Source organism: Manacus candei, unplaced genomic scaffold (assembly GCF_025592945.1).
Source record: "Manacus candei isolate 608988 ecotype Guabito, Panama unplaced genomic scaffold, ASM2559294v1 h1tg000062l, whole genome shotgun sequence".
NCBI classification, from domain to species: Eukaryota; Metazoa; Chordata; class Aves; order Passeriformes; family Pipridae; genus Manacus; species Manacus candei.
This window is the reverse complement of record NW_026138110.1, coordinates 2897263-2915638: the sequence shown is the minus strand read 5'-3', so window position 1 is coordinate 2915638 and position 18376 is coordinate 2897263. Positions and strand designations below refer to the sequence as shown.

At 41.1% G+C, this 18376-nt stretch overlaps 1 protein-coding gene across 1 annotated transcript in view; it reads right to left on the bottom strand.

Annotated features, from left to right (window-relative positions):
- SPATA5 (spermatogenesis associated 5) overlaps positions 1–18376 on the bottom strand; it is a 172595-nt gene that overhangs the window by 154141 nt on the left and 78 nt on the right. The window contains 9 exon segments of the mRNA XM_051804947.1: positions 8015–8270; positions 9583–9706; positions 10436–10492; positions 11098–11227; positions 13388–14002; positions 15134–15192; positions 17096–17253; positions 17643–17767; positions 18221–18374. Of these exon segments, the coding sequence (XP_051660907.1) occupies positions 8015–8270; positions 9583–9706; positions 10436–10492; positions 11098–11227; positions 13388–14002; positions 15134–15192; positions 17096–17253; positions 17643–17767; positions 18221–18374 (1678 nt within the window).

The following is an 18376-nucleotide window of genomic DNA, read 5'->3' as shown; positions in this document are numbered from 1 at the left end:
TCTGAGCCTAAAAATAGACCCTACGACACTGCTATATTTGTCAGAGTCTGCGTATAACTACACGCCACTGTAAATAATAGAAAGCATCCACTCAGAAAGGACCAACATATATACTTTAGGTTTCCAAAACAGAATATACACAACACTTGAAGAAATAAACTGAACCAAACCAAACTGTTAATCATGCTCATTTACTGCCCGTCAGCTGCTTCTTCCACAAACCCCTCCTGCCTGGACTCACTCTACCAGAATTTCTAAGCAGCTTCAAAGAATTGTAATCTTCTTGCAAGATTGTTTACAAAAGGAAATGTTTCTTCTTTCCCTGATAATCTGGCATTTCCCTCCCAAATTCCTACAGCCAAACCCAGAAGACACATAGCATTTCTCCATGTGATAGCTGTCAGATCCAACTCTCCTGCATTCTAAAAACTGATTCTCTCCTGCATGGCTGGCAGTGGAATACTCAACAGAGGAGCATGGATGGGTAAGATCTCAGCTTCCAAATGGCACTGGATGGGGCATCTTCCTCTATTGCCAGGTTTTTACGTACTACACTACAAAATTTAACAGGTTTACGCACAAAAAAATTTTCATATTACTTAGAAACAGTTTATAAATATATTTTTAAACTTTTTTTTTTTTAAATTTAACATGTCCATAAAATTCACACCTACTTAAAAAACAAATTAGGAAGCAGAAAGCCTTGCTTTTTGCTCTCAAAACCATACTCTGCAATCTGTCTTTAGCTGCCAGAGCTATATGGGAAAATCCCTGAAGAACTTTTCGTACTGTTTGCACAGGAAAGATAATGCCCTTAAATCCCTTGTAACCATAACACTGCAAATTCACCGGGCTAACCTGAGCACTAACCTACTGTAGGGATTATGTACAGGATTTATAGTCCTTCCTGAAGAGCCCTGGCATTTGCTGGAACATGTCTATGGAGCTGCCTGAAAGTTGCTGAGAGGTAGGACAGGGGAGAGGAAGGAAGGAAGGAGGAACTGTATTTTCCAAACTTCTTTCGTACAGGAAACGGTTTATTCACAGATCAGGTACACACACGTCATTTATCCTAATCCAGTGACAACAGAGGGAAATAAGGAATACCAGACTGCCTGTTCCTCATACATAAACATACCTAAGCTAAGGGGAGTCACACGTGCGTTAGAACAAAAATAAGGACCGACAGACTACCAGAATAGCAAGGGCAGAAAGACAAGAAGCAACAGTCAGTGGCTAAAGGCTGGTCTCATTCTAATTAGGAGTGTTGGTAAATCAGGATATAACTAAGAACTAAAGTCAGGAGACCTATGAAAACTTTGCCTGAAAATATTTAAGCTGTCCCCCAACAGTAACTAATCATTCTACTTACACATGCCTACTGCTGAGTTTGCTCCCACAGAACTAACACAGAGTAGCTGATCTTTTATCAATAAATCAAAAGAATTAAGGCTGCTTTCAGATACTGAGTTTGCCACTACATATTCCAGAAATCTGTTTTACCTGGAGCCTGAGAGGGAGTCAGAAAACATTGAATTTTTCTCCTACAGTACCATTTCTACACAAACAGTTTGTCTGAAGTATAGTTGATGACTAAGACAGTACCTGCCCCAAATTTTTTTCTGTTCTTAAGCAAAATGACATAGTGCTAAATTTTCAGAATTACATTCTAAGTACCATTTCACAGCCAGGGCTGCACCAACACACACTACCCTGGTGTCCTGCACCCTCTCACCCTTCAAATCAAACAACTTGTTTTGGGGCTGACCCTCCAAGCCATTCAAACCCAGAAGTTTCTAGATGCGTTGCCACAAATAAATAATATAGTTTCCTCCCTGCCACTCAAGCTGCAGAAGCAAGAACATGGTGACTATCTGCCAAGAAGGTTAATTTAAGATATTAGTGACAGTTATTGATCAACTCTCCTGAAAATATTCCTTATTTCCTGCCTATATAAATATCAGCAGACAGAATGGGATGTGCTCTAAACAGATATTTAAGTACCCAACCCATAACTGTGTGTATGAAGTCAGCAACCCCATCATCCAATTAACTGCAAGCCAGTCTTGGATAAACACACACTTAAAATTAGTTATGATGAAAACCAAAAGTTCACATGCCCTGACTGCAGTAAAGTGCAACGTCCCTCGTGCAAAACCAAAAATCAAGTACCATTACAAAACAAACAAAAAAACTAAACCAAAACAAAAGCAACAAAAAAAGCCAAATACTTTATATAAGAAAAAGTAGCTACAAAAACCAACATCATGTGCACCAGCATTTCTTCCAAGAGGCAGCACCCAGATGCAGCCACTTCTACACAAAAGCCATCACATCATTCTGAGCATCTGCTGTCCTTTTTGCAGAAATATCTCCATTTCATAAAGACACTTTTTTTGGTATCGACCATCTGACTATATGTGTTATTAATATTCCCAAAACTCCCACATTTCTTATGTGACCTTTTCATGAAAAGGCAAGTGGCCTTTCCCACCTCATTTTGAGCGTCCCACGGGAACCATGTCAGTGAGGGAATGCAATAGCAGATTGCTTGCAGCAGCACAGCTTCAATCTTTATCAGTGCTACAAACAAATAAATAACACAGATATGGTATTTTCAGTCACTTTCCATAAGGAAATAAAATAATTACAGTGTGTCAGGCAGTGTTTTCCCTTTCAGATCTGTAACTGAAATCGCTTAATTTCAAAACAAACCACCCTGCAAAACAAACAATCCCATTGCCTCGGTCATCCGCTGCTTTTGTCAAAATCTACACTTTGAAGTATGTCAGCCCACATTCCTACATTTAGGATCTCAATCCAAGGAAAATATCTACATTTGTGGTATGCCCCCAGCAGAACCCGGGTCCAAATCGTGTTGGGAAAGGTTCAGACTGAATTTTTACAGCTTAAAGAAAGGAGAGAGATCCTTGATGCCCTAACACTGGGCTGTTTCATCCAGACTGTGACTGAGCTGAAACGAAGAGCCTGATTTGAGACACGAGGCTGAGAAGCCACATCTTGAAGGCAGCGTTTGTGTAACTGAAAGCCCGGTCAGAGGCTGGTCCTCGGGGTGCACAGAGCCCCACTGTTAATCACAGCAGCCCACACGGCTCATGTTTCCTGCAGGTGGCCAGGCTACCAAATCTGCAGAAGCTTGGGGGGAAAAAAAAAAACAACACATACATCTAACAAAGAGACATTCCTGGTTTTCAGGGGAATTTACTTCCCCATCCATTACAGGGAAAAAACAAAAAAACCTAAGAGACAGTCCTTCAGTTGACCATTTTTTTTTTAATTCTTATTCTTAATGCAAGTGGATTGCAGAAACTTTTTTTTTAAGCTTGTAAAAGATACAGTAGGAAGTTTCTCAGCTCCAAAAAAAGCCAACTACAGTATCCTCATATATAAATTACAACTTTACAGATCTAATATCTACATAAAATCAATATACAGAGCTGTGGATCAAACAGCATAAAGACTCTCCATCCTAGCTGTATGATTCATCAGAACACAGGGATAATTAAAGGGGCAAATGAATAATATGGACAATAAGCTCTGCAAACAATAGGACTCAGAATTATGAACACAAGACAACAGACCACATCATGTGCCTGTGCAAGTGGCTTCACAGACTGAGCAGAGTAATGCTGATTCACACCAGTCAGAGATGCAACTCGATTCCTTGTTTCTTTAGGATTTTCTGTAACAGCCAGCTCAAACCAGTAAACCATTCTAATCCTAAACCTAAGCAGGGTGACACCTTTAACTGTATCACATTCATGCAACTTAAAAAAACCTTTGACACACAACAAATGAGTGCTTCTTTCACACAAGTCTGTGGTTGCAATGCAGCATCCTCACTGGAAGCAAATCCCTGTTATTCCAAGAGAGAGCAGTATTTAAACAAAGCCATTTGTTCTTCCTCTCCTCATGATGCTATCTTATCACAGTCCAAGTGTTTTATATCAGCACACTGAAATTATGTGTAATGAACAAGGATGTTCAAGATAAATCCTAAGAGTTACAAAGCAAATACTTCCTTTCTCTGTAAACAATATGACTGAACCCACTTCTTGAAGAAATCAAGCTATATTTATATTCACCCTCTTGAAATGCTACAGGCAGCCATAGAAGGATAAGTTTATAATAAATTGCTATATTTGGAAACCTTTGTTGCTAAGCATCTTCTAACATTCAGTACAGTTTATACCATTCATGTCCCTGCTACATAATTAACATTTCATATGTTTTTTGTTTTGTTTCGTTTTTTAAAGTGCAGTGCTTATCTTTGCTGATAAATTAAAAACATTATATTTTTTTGGGAATTAATAAAAGACCAAAGGGTAAAGTAAATAAAGGAGAAGCAACAGGATCTCAAGGGCATCAAGCACAACAATTAAGGTTGAGATAGATCCACAGAGTTGATGTCTGTCACCTTGTTGTCAACTCTTACAACAAATACTGCAAGTTTCATAGCCAGTGTTTTTCCTATAAAGTCACAAAGTTTTGTGGTTTCCTTTTTTATTGAGAGGTTAGAACTGTTTCTTTAGTAGAAAAAAAGAAGGTATTGGAAAAAAAATCCACTAATATTTTATATACTCAGCAGATCAAGTAAAAACACTCTTAACTGATTACTACAAGCATCTCTATACAAAGGTGTCATGGGTTTTGGTCATAACATCCTGTCTGGAAAAGTCCAGAGCACACTGCACAGATTCTCCAGGTTTCCTGGCCACCTTTCCTCCCTGCCCATTCCAGCACACACCGCACCATAATTCTGTACACGACACATACATGGGGGCTGAGAAGCTTTGAGGGCAACCTGAACATCACAGCCTCCACAAACTCCCTAAAAACTTCCATGAATGTGCACAGAGTTGCTGAACAGAACAGAAAACTTGCCTGTCTGACCCCAGAAGTACCACTAAGCAAATCTTGCACAGGAGAACAAACAACTTCTGCCAAGAAAACAGTTGGGATATTTAATTCTACAACTGCTATTTACTTTTCATTAACATATGGTCTTCAGAATTATATAGAAGACAAACTTCAAAGCTTTTATAATGGAGCATCTTAGGAAACCTAACTAGAGACGCAAAAGGTTTGTCTGTCATAGCCCTACAAATACTACCTTTACCATCTTACAATAATTACTACACCCTTGGTTTACATAAGCAGTATATACACAATACATGTGTTAAAAAAACAGAGTTGAAGTAGAAAGATAAGGAATGATGAGCCCTCTGAAAATGATCTAAACTTCGTATTGAGAATGTAAACATCTTTAGCTTGTAAACTTTCAGGCTTTCCAGCCACATATGAAATACATAAAGATATAGAAGAGGTAAGAAAGACTTGAAAGTCTTCCCCAGACCACAACAGCAATACACAATCAGCAAGCAATGATAAACTCATACCAAAAACTGAACATGTTTTCCTGAGTTCTGACATCCTTTTTCTGTACGTACACACTCATCAAGTCTGAAAGTGGCACAAGTAACCTCAAAATGTGTGCAAGAACTCTTACCAAGCATTTTGGTAAGACCAACTCAATTGTATGTTTGTACCCTGGTTTATGCTGTAACATATATGAAATACTATGTTCAATTCTAAGCCCTACATCTCCAAAAGGTTATTGACAAACTGGAGGCAGTTCAGAGAAAATCAACATAATTTCTCAGAAGGCAGGAAGGACTTATTTATGAGGAAAGATTAAAAGAGCTAAATATTTATAGTTTGGTTCAGTAATGAATGAGGAGGTAGGGGACATGAGAACAGCCTAGAGATATCTGAAGGGTGTAAACACTAAGGAGGGAGAGCAAACGTGTTATACAAGGATGTAAATAGAAATAATGGGATGAAACTAAACAAGGAAAACTTAGGCTGAATATCAGAGAGCATTCTTGGACAGCAAGCAAGCTTGGCCTACAGCACAGCTTCTCAAGTGAAGCAACAGAAGCCCATTGCTGGAACAACACACCAGACTAGACAAAACACTGGAAAATGTGCCATATGGAATAATCTTGCTCTGCTGAGGAGAAATAGCATGTTATAAAACATAGCTGAACTTCAGTGAAAAGCTCTAACATTTTACAAGGTGTTGAAAATTTAACATAAAATATAGATACCAACAGCTTAATCGAAAAAAAAAAAAGAATCTAAGAAAATTCCTTAAAAACGAGCAACTTGCACTGAGTTTATGCAATACTTTGACAGAATTTGCAACTCTTTGAAAAGGAAAAATTCACGTGGGCTGCAAAGACTTAAACGGCGCTGGACTGCATTTTCCCCAGCAGAGGTCACTCCAAGTTAAGAAACGACAAGGATATTTAACAGCACGGATTACAACTTCGGGAAGGAAGATCAACAGAAAGGAGACATCCTTCTTCCCTCATTCCCAGCACTGCCTTTGGATGCAAAGCTCCCAGATAACAGCATGTCCTGCAACCCACCACTGGCAGATGCCAACACATTACAACACGTGTAATGTTCAATCTGCACAACATTCAAAGTTGATTTTCTAAAAGGGCCTCATGAAGTGGGTAAATATAATCTATTTGCAGCTGGATTATGAAGTGTCCAGAATCCATGTGCACATGTACAACTAAAGCCTAGGCTGGGTCATGTCTGGAATTGAAACCAAAACACTTTTCACTGAAAACTTCAGATTACATTAGTTGAGTGTTTACTGTGTGAGTCCTGTGACACAGGCAGATGGATAGGCTTCCAAAAACACAGGGGAAGGAAAATAAAAAAGCAGTTTATCTTTTTTTAAAACAAATATATACAAACAGGGAAAAAATAACGTTTTCTAACTTCAAACAGAGCTTAAAACACAATTGAAGTCAACAGAAGACCGCTATAAAATGAGTAGTCTGTGTCTCTACAAACTTTTTTATTCTTGATCCATAGAAGAGTCCACAAATCCATATTTGAGAACCATCCCTTAAAATTTACGGAAGCTGGCAAGTAAAAACCTTGCTGTTCCAGGTGCCATCACCCCATTAAAACTTCTGCCATCTTCATAGTTAATTCCAGTGCAAGAATTATCCATGCTCTGTGCCACTGCCACAAGCAGCTGTCCCAGCGCCAAAGGAAACAGAAGTACCCAGCACATGCAGCAAACTTATTTGTGAACCATAAGGGAGCAAATATGCATAAGCAGAGTTGGAGAGTCATATTTTTGACTAGACTGTTTTAAAAGGCTGCTCATGGGCAGATTTAAGGTCCAACACTTAAACCACACAGACACTAGAATTGCTCGAATTAGCAAAATGTAAGAACTGATAGAGAGTACTTTTCATATTTCATCCAAAGGAAACAGAGGTGAACTCATGGTGAAGTATTTTCTGGAACATACTGAACTCTGGCTGCATAACTCTCCAGGGCTATGCCTGTTCCAGAGGCCAAGGGACACTTTCCAGCCCCCCAGCTCAGTGTTCTCCAGCTCTCCCAGCTCCACCACACAACCTGTCCCAGGGGCACACAGTCCCCCCACCTCTGCCACAAGGTCCTCATCTGCAGCAAAATGGAATACAAGGCACAAAACAGGGAAGGGAGACGCAGTAAACACCACTGAGGGCCACGGTCTCCACATCCTGGGGACAAGGACCTGCAGGACAAGCTGTGTAGCCTGGGATTTTCGTATGAAGGAGGTAGGCTCTAGAGTAGAAAAACTCTTAGGGATGTCAGTGAACTCCCTAAACCATTGGCTTACCGAGAGACAGGGAGCTATGTAACATGCTAGAAATAGCACAGGGGATTCCCCAGGGTTACTCATCTTAACATTAGATTTTAAAAGCTACTAATACTCAAAGAATTTTTCTGACGTGCCCAGGAGCAGACTGGTGCTCCTCATATTCCACACTTGGCTGCGTTTTCGACACAAAAAATTAAGAAAACATTGTCTCAAAAGCTATTGGTACAGACTGTGGATTTTTTACACTGTTTTTTATTTAATAAAGAGACTAACTGTAAAGTAAGATCCTAAATAAGATAAACAAAGCCTTACCTGCTTCCTTGCACAAGGCTGCTAAGTCTGCACCCACATAACCATGTGCACTATCAGCCAGCTGCACCAACTCCACCTCTGTGAGCGAATGGGGAACTTTCCTGAGAAGCTTGTGGAGTATGTCCAGGCGGTCCCGGGCACTGGGAATTCCGATCTCTATCTCTCTGTCGAAACGCCCCGGTCTGCGCAGAGCTGCATCCAGAGCGTGGGGGCGATTGGTGGCCCCCAGCACCAAGAGCTGCCCTTCACTGCCTTCCTGAAGGCATCAAACAGTGCAAAACGTTATTTTTAAAATACAAATTCTATTAAGTCACTAAATGCCATGTAGCTTATCAACAAACTTCTTGCTTACTCCTCCAACTACTACACACACTGGAATCCCGATGCTAGCTCTCAAACCTTTTAGATTATAAAGCCCATCAATGATCCCATCCAATCCATCCCTAGCTGCAATTTAGGAATACTACAGGCTGCATGAACATACAGATAATACAACAGAAACTACTCCAAGATACTCTCATCCCAGTGTCTCCCACCTGAATCCCCAAGAACCTGCTTTCCCATATCAGGAAAGCAAGAACCAAGTAAAGAAAAAGAAGTGTTTAAGTTAAAATGCAGCGTTGGTACAACAACAAAACGGTATCAGCAGACCTTGAACAAACAAGGTTGGGAAACAGAGAAGTTAAGGTATCAAAACCAGCAGAGACAGGAGGTTATAAAGCTTCCTGTAAGTTCAGTAGGAAAAGCACCGTCAAAAATCCTAACCAATTTCTTCAAGCTCTGCTTTTGCACATTTAGAACAAGGCAAGAGCAGCTAGGAGGTCTCTTGCAGTGTCATTCTCTTCTTGTGAATGAAGCACTTTTCCCAGGAAGACTATCCACCAGCCTTTGCCATCAGAAAATATGTTCTTCTGCCTGTGACCAGCTCCAGACCGGGCAACTCAAATGCTCATGCAGGAAAATAATTAGAAACTTGCAGATTACATAAACAGCAGCAAGTTATTTTCATACTCTGGACAGGTTTCTTTCATCTTTCCTACTGATACTCACAAAATAATTGATGAGAGATTGGCAAACTTTATGGGCTTAATCCATAACTTGCTCTATTAAGTTTACTGCTCCTTTAGTAGGCTTTTGTTTATGACCTAAATATTACTATGGCAATCTTGAAATAGCTGCTACTGCCTTTAATCATGCAGCCTACATATCACCAGAAGCATTTTGATAACTTTGATTTCAGAGTAATTAATATCTGGCTTAGATCAATGATGGGCTATCACTGAAATTTCAGTTTGACCTCCAAAAGTACAAGAGGGGGAGAAGGCAAAGGAGAGGCAGGGAATGGAAGAAACTTACTTGCTTTTAATCTCAGTTATCAGGAGACATTCCTCTCCTACGTCTTCTGCTTAGCACCCAAAAAAAGCATTACATTACTATATAAAGTCTCACCTAAGCCTGTTTTCTTTCCCCCCAAATGACACATCTAAAATTGGCTCCGCTGTAGAAGCAAAACCGTTTTGTTCAGTGAGTCCACATACACATTAATTGTCTCAATACAGTCGACTTACTGAGCCAATGCCATCCATTAACGTCAGCAATGAAGCAACAACTCTCTTTTCCACTTCATTCTGAGCCCCTTCTCTCTTTGGACAGAGTGCATCCAACTCATCTATAAATATAATTGAGGGGCGACTGGGGGGAAAACAAAAAAGGAAAGAAAACGTTAAGGTGCTTGGGAAGATTTAAAACACCAAGGCAGAGAAGTGCAAAGCTGTTCATGGAAAAATATGCAGTTCCTAGAAAAACTAACAACCATCCAACTCCTTTAGGCAGCTAAAAGTTTCAACCTTGAATAACGAGAAAACTAAAACAACTAATACATTAGACAACTAATACCTTCCGTATGCAATAGTCTTTTGCTCATGTATTATGAACAACAATCACCTGGAAGTCTAAAACCTGCCTTAAGCAGGTCTAACAAATTTGGGCAGAACACCTCCCTACTCCAGAGGCATGCTATATCCAGTACCAACACTTAGCCTGACTTCCATGCCTTAGCACAGGGCTATGTTAGTCTCCAAAGATAAAACCAGACAGAAAAATTTGGATCCAGGTGAAACTCTGGCTCCTGCTTCCCTCTGCTGAAACAAGAGTACAATACACTGACGACACAGAGCGAGCGATTTGGCACCATCTGTAACAGCCCCTTGAAAAGGGCAGCGTCCAAAAGGATTTATTTAACAGGCAGACTAGAATTTCACTGCCTTCCTTCTAGCTAAGCTCTATATAAACAAATTTATTTCCTTTTAGAAACCACTGCAGGAAAAAGTTACAAACTCAGAGATTCCTGCAAATGTTTTTCTTCTAAGAACATTAGGGCTGGAACCGACGCTGCAAACAAAGTCACCCAGAAGAACGTACCGCAGAGAGGCTTCAGCGAAGATCTGACGTAACCTCGATTCAGACTCCCCATAAAACCTATAAGAATTAAAATATTTTAATAAAAAACATTTTTTTTGGTCTTTTCGAAAGGCAAATGGGGGGAAGGTCACAGCGCACAATTTCAGAGTCCCAAAGTAAATGCAGATCTACAATAAACTGTATTTCCACAAGGACAAGAAAGTAAGGCCAAGATAGAACCATCTAGTAACTACAAAAAAGATTAAAGGGAAACGTCTTTTTTCTGTGTTAGAAACCATTTTATCTACACTTCTGAAGAACAATAAACAGTTAGTTCCCTGGAGACAGTAATCTGCACAGTGGCATCTTAACTGCAAATATGGTTTAACAAGTTACTCTTCTTGTTGCAGAACTAACCTACACACAATTGCAGAGGCAGTTCCAGTCTCCTCTTTAATTTAGTCCGGGCCTTACACAAATTTCTTGGCCAAGTCCAATAAACCTCTTTAAATACAAGAAGAAACACAAGCCCTGCTTGAGAGAACCCTTTCTCGCTTGTTTTTGACTCCTTTGGGCAGACAGCCCATAGCCAATACTACATCTATCCCCGCTGGAGACATGCCAGGACAGATTTTGGGCTGATACATTTATAGAATTAATGAAAATAAAATGGGTGGACTTACTTGCTTATTATTTCAGGCCCATTAATAACAGTAACGTGAGCGCCAACCTCATTTGCGATGGCTTTGGCAATCAGAGTCTTCCCGGTGCCTGGAGGGCCATATAACAGCACTCCTCGAGGAGGAGGGATTCCTTTGGACAAGCACATGCACACAAACAGAGAAAAGAAGTTCCTTGTGAGAAATGCCAGACTAAACCTGCACTTGCACGTTTCGCTGTCCCAGTTATTACCAATAAATCTGACCTCAGCATTAACTTAACAGGCGTGTCATCGTGATAAAATGACACGCCTGTTAAAGGCTTACAGTGAAAAGATCACTCTTAAGTGGGACATACATCTACGTTCTTTATTTTTAAAGTCTAAAAGATTCTGTTCAAAAAACAACTCCTTAAATAATTGTATTTTTCAGTTTCCTTATGTGTGTTGTGGTTTTTCTCTAAGACATTATTGGACTGAGTACCTAACATCCATGAATATACTTTAAGTTATTAATGATTCTTACAGTGTCATTACATCAAATTTCCAACATCAGAAAACCACTTCTCTTTAACACTTCAAAAGAATTTCAGAAATACTCTGAGGCTTGATTCAAGAACACTTGCAAGATGATGGAAAACACACATCAGAAGGGTGAATTTGTCTATTTAATGGCAAATGTTGAGCCAAAAAGAGAGAAATGTTCAGGCACAGCACGTAAGGTACTGCTGAGTACAGCTAGAGCTGGACAGAAAATACAGGTAACTGCACAAAGGTACTATTATGATCCCAGGTAAAGAGCCCACCAAAACAAGTTCCAGACCAGCAAAGTCAAATTAAATGGGCACAAAGCCAAAATCAGAAGGTGAAAAATTAGAAAGCAAAAAGCAGAGACAAGTGTTTGACAAAGGACTGCCTTTGGCAAAAAAAGACATTGGTGAAACACAACCAAAGAAACATCAGGTGGGGACTGGGAATCAGACAGGGAACGATGCCACAAGTCTGAATCTTAGAAACTAATACACCTGAAAAGAAAAAAATTATCTGCCAACTGACAGAGGATGGAAGTAAAAGTGTCTTCAGGAGCAGGTTCCCTCAGAGCAGTCCAATTAAAGCATGAGCTGCTCCCTCCTGTGGCGTTTCTGGCACGGGCAAGAAACGGTACTGTGGAACCACAGGCTCACCTCACTGCCAGGCTCGCTCCCCGTGAGCAAAGACTCACAGCGTTGGGATGGTTACTAAAGGTTTGTAACTGCTGAGGAAACACCATCATCTACCACGTAGTTAGTAGGGAATCTGCTCAAGCACTTTTGGGACCGGGTATGAAGAATGCTGACACTGAAACAAACTTTGTGCTAACACAAAACCACGTGCTGATGCTGAGGCTGGACCAAATTAAGCTGGGGCACACGTAGATGAAGATGCCTCAGACCACCTCACTGACACCTGGGGATCACGGCCAAGAAAGAGCCACCTGTGTGTTATGGAAACTGTCCCAGCTGGAATCACCTCCTCTCCAGAGTGAGTGTGTGGGAAGAGGTAAAGGCAGAGCAATAAAAAGCCTCAAAGACATGATATTAAAGCCATGTTTGTAGGTAAGAGCCCTATCTCACTGCGATGCACACCTAGACAAGGTACATATCCATTTGTGATAAATACACAGTACAGTTTTAGCTTTGTCACAAAAACCCTCTGAGTTCATATATGTGTTAGATATAACTTTATATATGGCAACTGTAATCATATTCATTTTTCCACCCTGTAATTCACAGAGGAAGGACTCAAACTCCTCATACGCTGAAGAGCTTGAGTAAACAGCCCCAAAGACTTCCTGAAAATTTTGCAAGAAGCCTACAACCAGGGATAAAAACAGCAGAAGAACTAATCTGACTTTTTCCTCCATTTAAAAAAATATCATTAACTGACTCTACCAAAATTAATTAAAATCTTACGACAACTCAAAGAATTGCACCTTTGAAACACCCAAGCAAAGAAGTCTTTCCTATTTGCCAAAAATTCTGCTTATGCACACCTGAATTTTTGTACAGACGCACATTTCTTCTCTGCTCACCTATTTTTCACACAAGCTCATTGTAACATCTTCACAGTACCCATACAGTATAACCATAAAGCAGCTTGACATTGTTTGGACACACAAGTATACCAGGTCACTGTTGCATAAAAATCAGTGCATGCTCCTGGGATAATGTGTGGTGGGTTTGGGGTTTTTTTTTTGTTTGTTTGTTTTTTTAAAAATCAAATTAAAGAAGAAAACTGGTATCAAATGAAGAAAACCAACTATTTAGGCATCATACCGTAACTCTTGAACAGTTCAGGTTGCTTCAAGGGCAGTTCAACTGTTTCTCTAATAGTTCTGAGCTGGCTGCTCAAACCTCCTATCATGTCATAGGTGACCTGGGACTCACAGTCGCCATCTTCTGCTACACTGGTCCTGGGTTCTATAAAATTGATCCTAGTTCTTGAAGAAATGAAATAAAAAGAGTCTGTACTGCTCATTGCTCCGGTTACTGGGAGTCCCTCACTGCTGCTTTTCCCAGCTGACTCCGAATCCTCGGTGAGGTCTGCACCATCTCCCTCGCTGTGGGTTTTCTCTCCCTGACCAGAGTCTGGACCACTGGCTGTCACAGAACTGGGTGTAACTGGTGAGCCTGGATCCATTGGTTTGCTTGGTGTGCTCAAAGATGCAACCCCTGGACTGTCACCGATGTCCATCCTGCCGAGCTGTAGGGACAAATCCAAGGCACTTGTCTCCAAATCAGATCTCTCAAGGTCTGGGTCACTGGGAATGGCACTGCCCTGGGCACTCAGCTCTGCACCATCAGTTCCTTTCACTCTCATCACCACGATGTTGCACAGTTTGCCATAGAAAGTGAAAGCCAAGAGGTTTCCTGGTAGAACTATTTTCCCATCTATGAGAAGATGAAAGAAGAAAAAAGACAAAGAAGGTGACATTTCAATCTACTGTGGCAGCAGTAACATTCAGACATTCTTGCATTAGAATAATTCTTTATCATTCATTTAGAAAATGCTGTTCATTAACATAACAAAAGGTAGTAACATAATTTCAAGGTAATTTCAGGTACTTTGAATGATCCCTTTGTACACAAGCAGACTTTACTGGACAAACATTTGTCAGCATCATATGTAATCACTCATACTAAACTCGTCATTAATTTGAGTCTCTTAAATTTCACACAAAGGGAGATTATTGGAATTAGTATTGTAAGAAGTAAAAATTTTGTATTTGCTGTGCACCTGATAATATTTCATGTTCAACCCACTTTCTTTGAGAGTACTGGCCTAAAAAAAAAAACAGGTTTTAGCCTGTGCATTGACAGAGAGATGAGGCAATGTGATCTGAATATACCCTACAGGCACAAAAAAAAAAATAAAAAAAAGGCAAAGCATGAACAAGATTTCCAGCCAAACTCATGAATTTGAAATGCAGTTCAAGTTTCCTGCTTCCTGGAGTAGCAATAATGTTATTAATTCCTAGACTGGAAGATTCTCTTTGAGTAGAACAATTTGTAGTGAGGAACACTACCTTGAATAACTTACCTTTTTTTTTTTGCCTTACTTACATTTATCTACCACCCAATAAAAAGCAATTTTACTTATTTACCACCAACATAAAAAAGAGATTCAGAGACTGGGATTTCAGGCTAATACTGATACTTTATCTTATTTTTAGTGTATCATATTGCAGTCTTGTCTTCACAGTGCAAGTGGACTCTGAACTGCGTCACAATATCAGCCAGAAGGTCATCAATGACTGTTGAACACTCCTAACTTGGACCAGACAAAAGTATAATGGACAGAAGGAACAGAGCCACAACTAACACAAATTACACATTTACAACATGGCAAAATTATTTAGCCCGAAGACAAAATTGTTTAGCCCAAAAGAAGCGTAGACAAAATAACATCCCCCATAAGCCCTTGATTAAGACCATGAGAGGAAAATATTTGCTCTTCTAACCAAGACTTGATGACCTACTAGGAAAATTGAACAGGCAAAAGAGAAGGGGCAAAACTCATACCAAGGTTTCTCAGCAGACACACAGACATTTCCTCGGCATTAACGGTGGCATCTTTATCCCTGTGGTAGGAAAGAAGAAAATTACTTTTCCAAGCAATAACTACTTCAAAACCAAACCAGAGGCCACAGCACTAAAGCACCAGGATGACCTGTTTTAGGGTATATGACTTGACCCCACAAACAGAAAAGACGTATGAGTACTTCAGTCTTCAAATAGCAACATCTTAACTCTGAAAATATTACACACACAGCAACAAAAGGAAGCGTAGCTATTTCATCTGGGGTTTGGGTGGTTTTTTTCCAAAGAAAATGCTGTAATTAACAAAATGCTAAATTAGATTTATTGTTTCTTAGGATCATGAACCTGCAATGCAGGCTTCTCTTCTCACCAGGCAGAACAGCCATTGCTACGTTTACTGAACTGAAAACAAATCAGATAAGGCAGGTCTCTTTCAGCCCTGCAAACACACGTGCAAATCTTTCAATCGATTAAAACAGTGCCTTGAGCACTTGCAAAACTGTGCACATGCCTTAAGCACTGCACATCCACTACCAAAACAGTACAAGTCTTCCCCACAAAGCATTTGCTAGTCTTTTATTTAATTAAGTGACTAAACAGATAAGACTCACTACATCCATTCCACAGGTGTTCTAAGCATTTACACCTGTACCTTCAAAGGCACCACACCAAGAGGGGAACGGCAGCAGCACCAAAGGTCTTTTAAAGCAGACACAGATGCTGCAAATCAAGGCTTGATCAGCGGGGGGAGCCCTAAACCTGCAGATGAAAACCCTCTGCTCAATTCTACTGCTCAACAAAGGAACTTGGCGCACAGAGCTGCATTAAGCTAATTTAAAGGAGAGCCCTTAAAATATCATGGCCTTTCCTGATGAGTAAGCACATACTCAATTTTGTTGTTGGGGCCTGAAGTTGAGGGTGGATTTTTTTAACTGGAAGAAAAAGCTGAATTATGCGTGCAAGCAGTACCCAGAGGTGTTGATTTGCAGAGAATAAAACTTCACCTGTAAAACATCTAGAAAGCCAGGGAGTACTCGAATAATGGAACTTCAGTTCATTCTTTAAATAATTTATATTCTTACACCATAGTTTGTAGTAAATGACAAGGCTTGAAACAGACCAATTACAGTTTTCATGTTTTCTCTCCTAATTTTAGAAAAGCAGTCATTTATGAGACTTAAAAATCTGAAGGTACATCTGTAAAACAATCCTCAGAGCCTGACTCTTGATTCACTGAGTGGGAAAACTCTGGCTATGGAACAGTTTCCTAAAAGAAAAATAAATCACAGTAATCATAAATAGTTCAAAAGCTACATGCAATTCCTCTGACCTCATTCTTAGCTTGTATTTCAGTAAAAGTCACAACTTCAAAAAAAGAATGCACTGCATATTAACATGGAGAAATAGAAATATATTAGTTTTAATTATTTAATTCATCATGGGGTTGCGTTTTTTTAACGAAATGCGTGTTTTCAACCACCTCTGTAACCAAAGCCATGTTTGAAGACAGAGGTCTGACAGGAAAGTGATGTTAATTTATAAAAATATAAGTGCTGGGACACTTTCAAAAGCAACTGTAAAATAACTTTAGGAAATAACTATAATCAGATTCTGCATCAACCCAAATGTTGACTCTGTGAAGTGTTAGAATGGTAAGTACAGGAAATCATTCAGCAAATCAATAAACTGCTGATTTCTCAGAGCATTCATGATTTTCAGACAACTGTGATTTGTACCTTTGATTTCCTTTTTTCCTTTTTCACTTATAAACAAAAACACACCTCAGAGTTTCCAATCCTAAAAAAAAACCAAAATCCCCAAAAAACCAAACCTAAATAAAAGCAGAGGACAAAACCACCATATATAAAGGTGAAGTTTTGAAGGGAAATGGTTAAAAAAAAATAAAAATCACTCTCTTCAACAAGGCTATAAGAAGTTCCATACCTCAGCTTTACATCGACTTGCTCTGCCTGGATGACTGCACCAGTCACAGGCTGCACAGTGACACCATCACCTGGATTTACTTTCAGGTTCTTCTGCGTGGTTTCATTCAGCCCAATCTTCCCACCTGGAAAGCCTGCAGTGGGCCAAGCAGTACAGACCTAGGAAGAGTTTCCAAAGCAAGTCAGTTGAGATTTCCCCCCCCCATTTCCAGTTAAGCTAAGCAACACTTGATTACAAAAATATGGGCTGAGGGGAAGGATTAGGTTAAAACCTGGTGCCACAGAGCAAAATACAAGTAGCATTCAGCTCTTAAGACATGATTCAAGACACTCCAAGAAGGAAGGGGTTGTATTTTGAAAAAAAAAAAAAACAGCAGCATGGACTTTTCCCAGCATTGAAAATGAAGATGTAAATACCACACAGAAAACATGGAAGAGCACGTTCACCATCTTTCTCAATGCATGTTCCATGTTGATCCCACTGAGTACAGCAGGAAAACGCTGAAAAGCACAGGAAAAGCCCTTATGGGAGCAAGAAATGGTCTCACCTCCTGTCGCCCATCAGCTGAGGTGAGCAGGGCCGGCCGCCCTACGCAGAGCTCCGCAGACTTCATGCTGCTCAGCGACAGCTGCGCCAGGGTTCTGCGCAGCATTTTCGGGACTTTGTCATCTCCTGATGTTTTTAGGGGGAAAAAACAGTCGTTTTTTTCCCCGCTAAATCCAGCATTTCCCGCCCTCCCCAACCGGTACAGCAACAGACCCCTCCCCAGCCCTCACGGCGCCCGCCCTGAGGGGAGCGCGGGGACTCCCGTGAGGGGGAACCGCGGGGCGGGGACGCCGACGGGGCTGGGAGAACACCCGCGGTCACACGCTGCTGCTCGGTACCGCACCTTCCACCCCGATCCAGCTCCCGCTCCACGGGAATAGAGAGCAGATTTCACAGGGGCCCAGCCGACTTTGCCCGAGAGAACCCCCCGGTCCCGCCTTTGCGAGCGCGGCTCGGCAGGGACTCAGTTTCAAACGAGGCGCCCTCAGCGCGCCGCGCTGGGGCAGCCGGGGCTGGGAAAGCCGGGGTTGGGGAAGCCCGTCCCCGAGCAGCCCGTCCCCGCCGCCCGCACCCCCGTACCTGCCTCCACGGCGTCGGCGACCCGCAGCGCCAGCGGCCCGCCCTCAGCAGCTCCGAGGGGAGCATCCCGCGGGGAGCCGCCACCCGCGGGCAGGCGCCCCTTGCTCTTCCTTTTGGAAGAGGAGGCAGACATGCTGCCCCGCTGCCGAGTGGTTC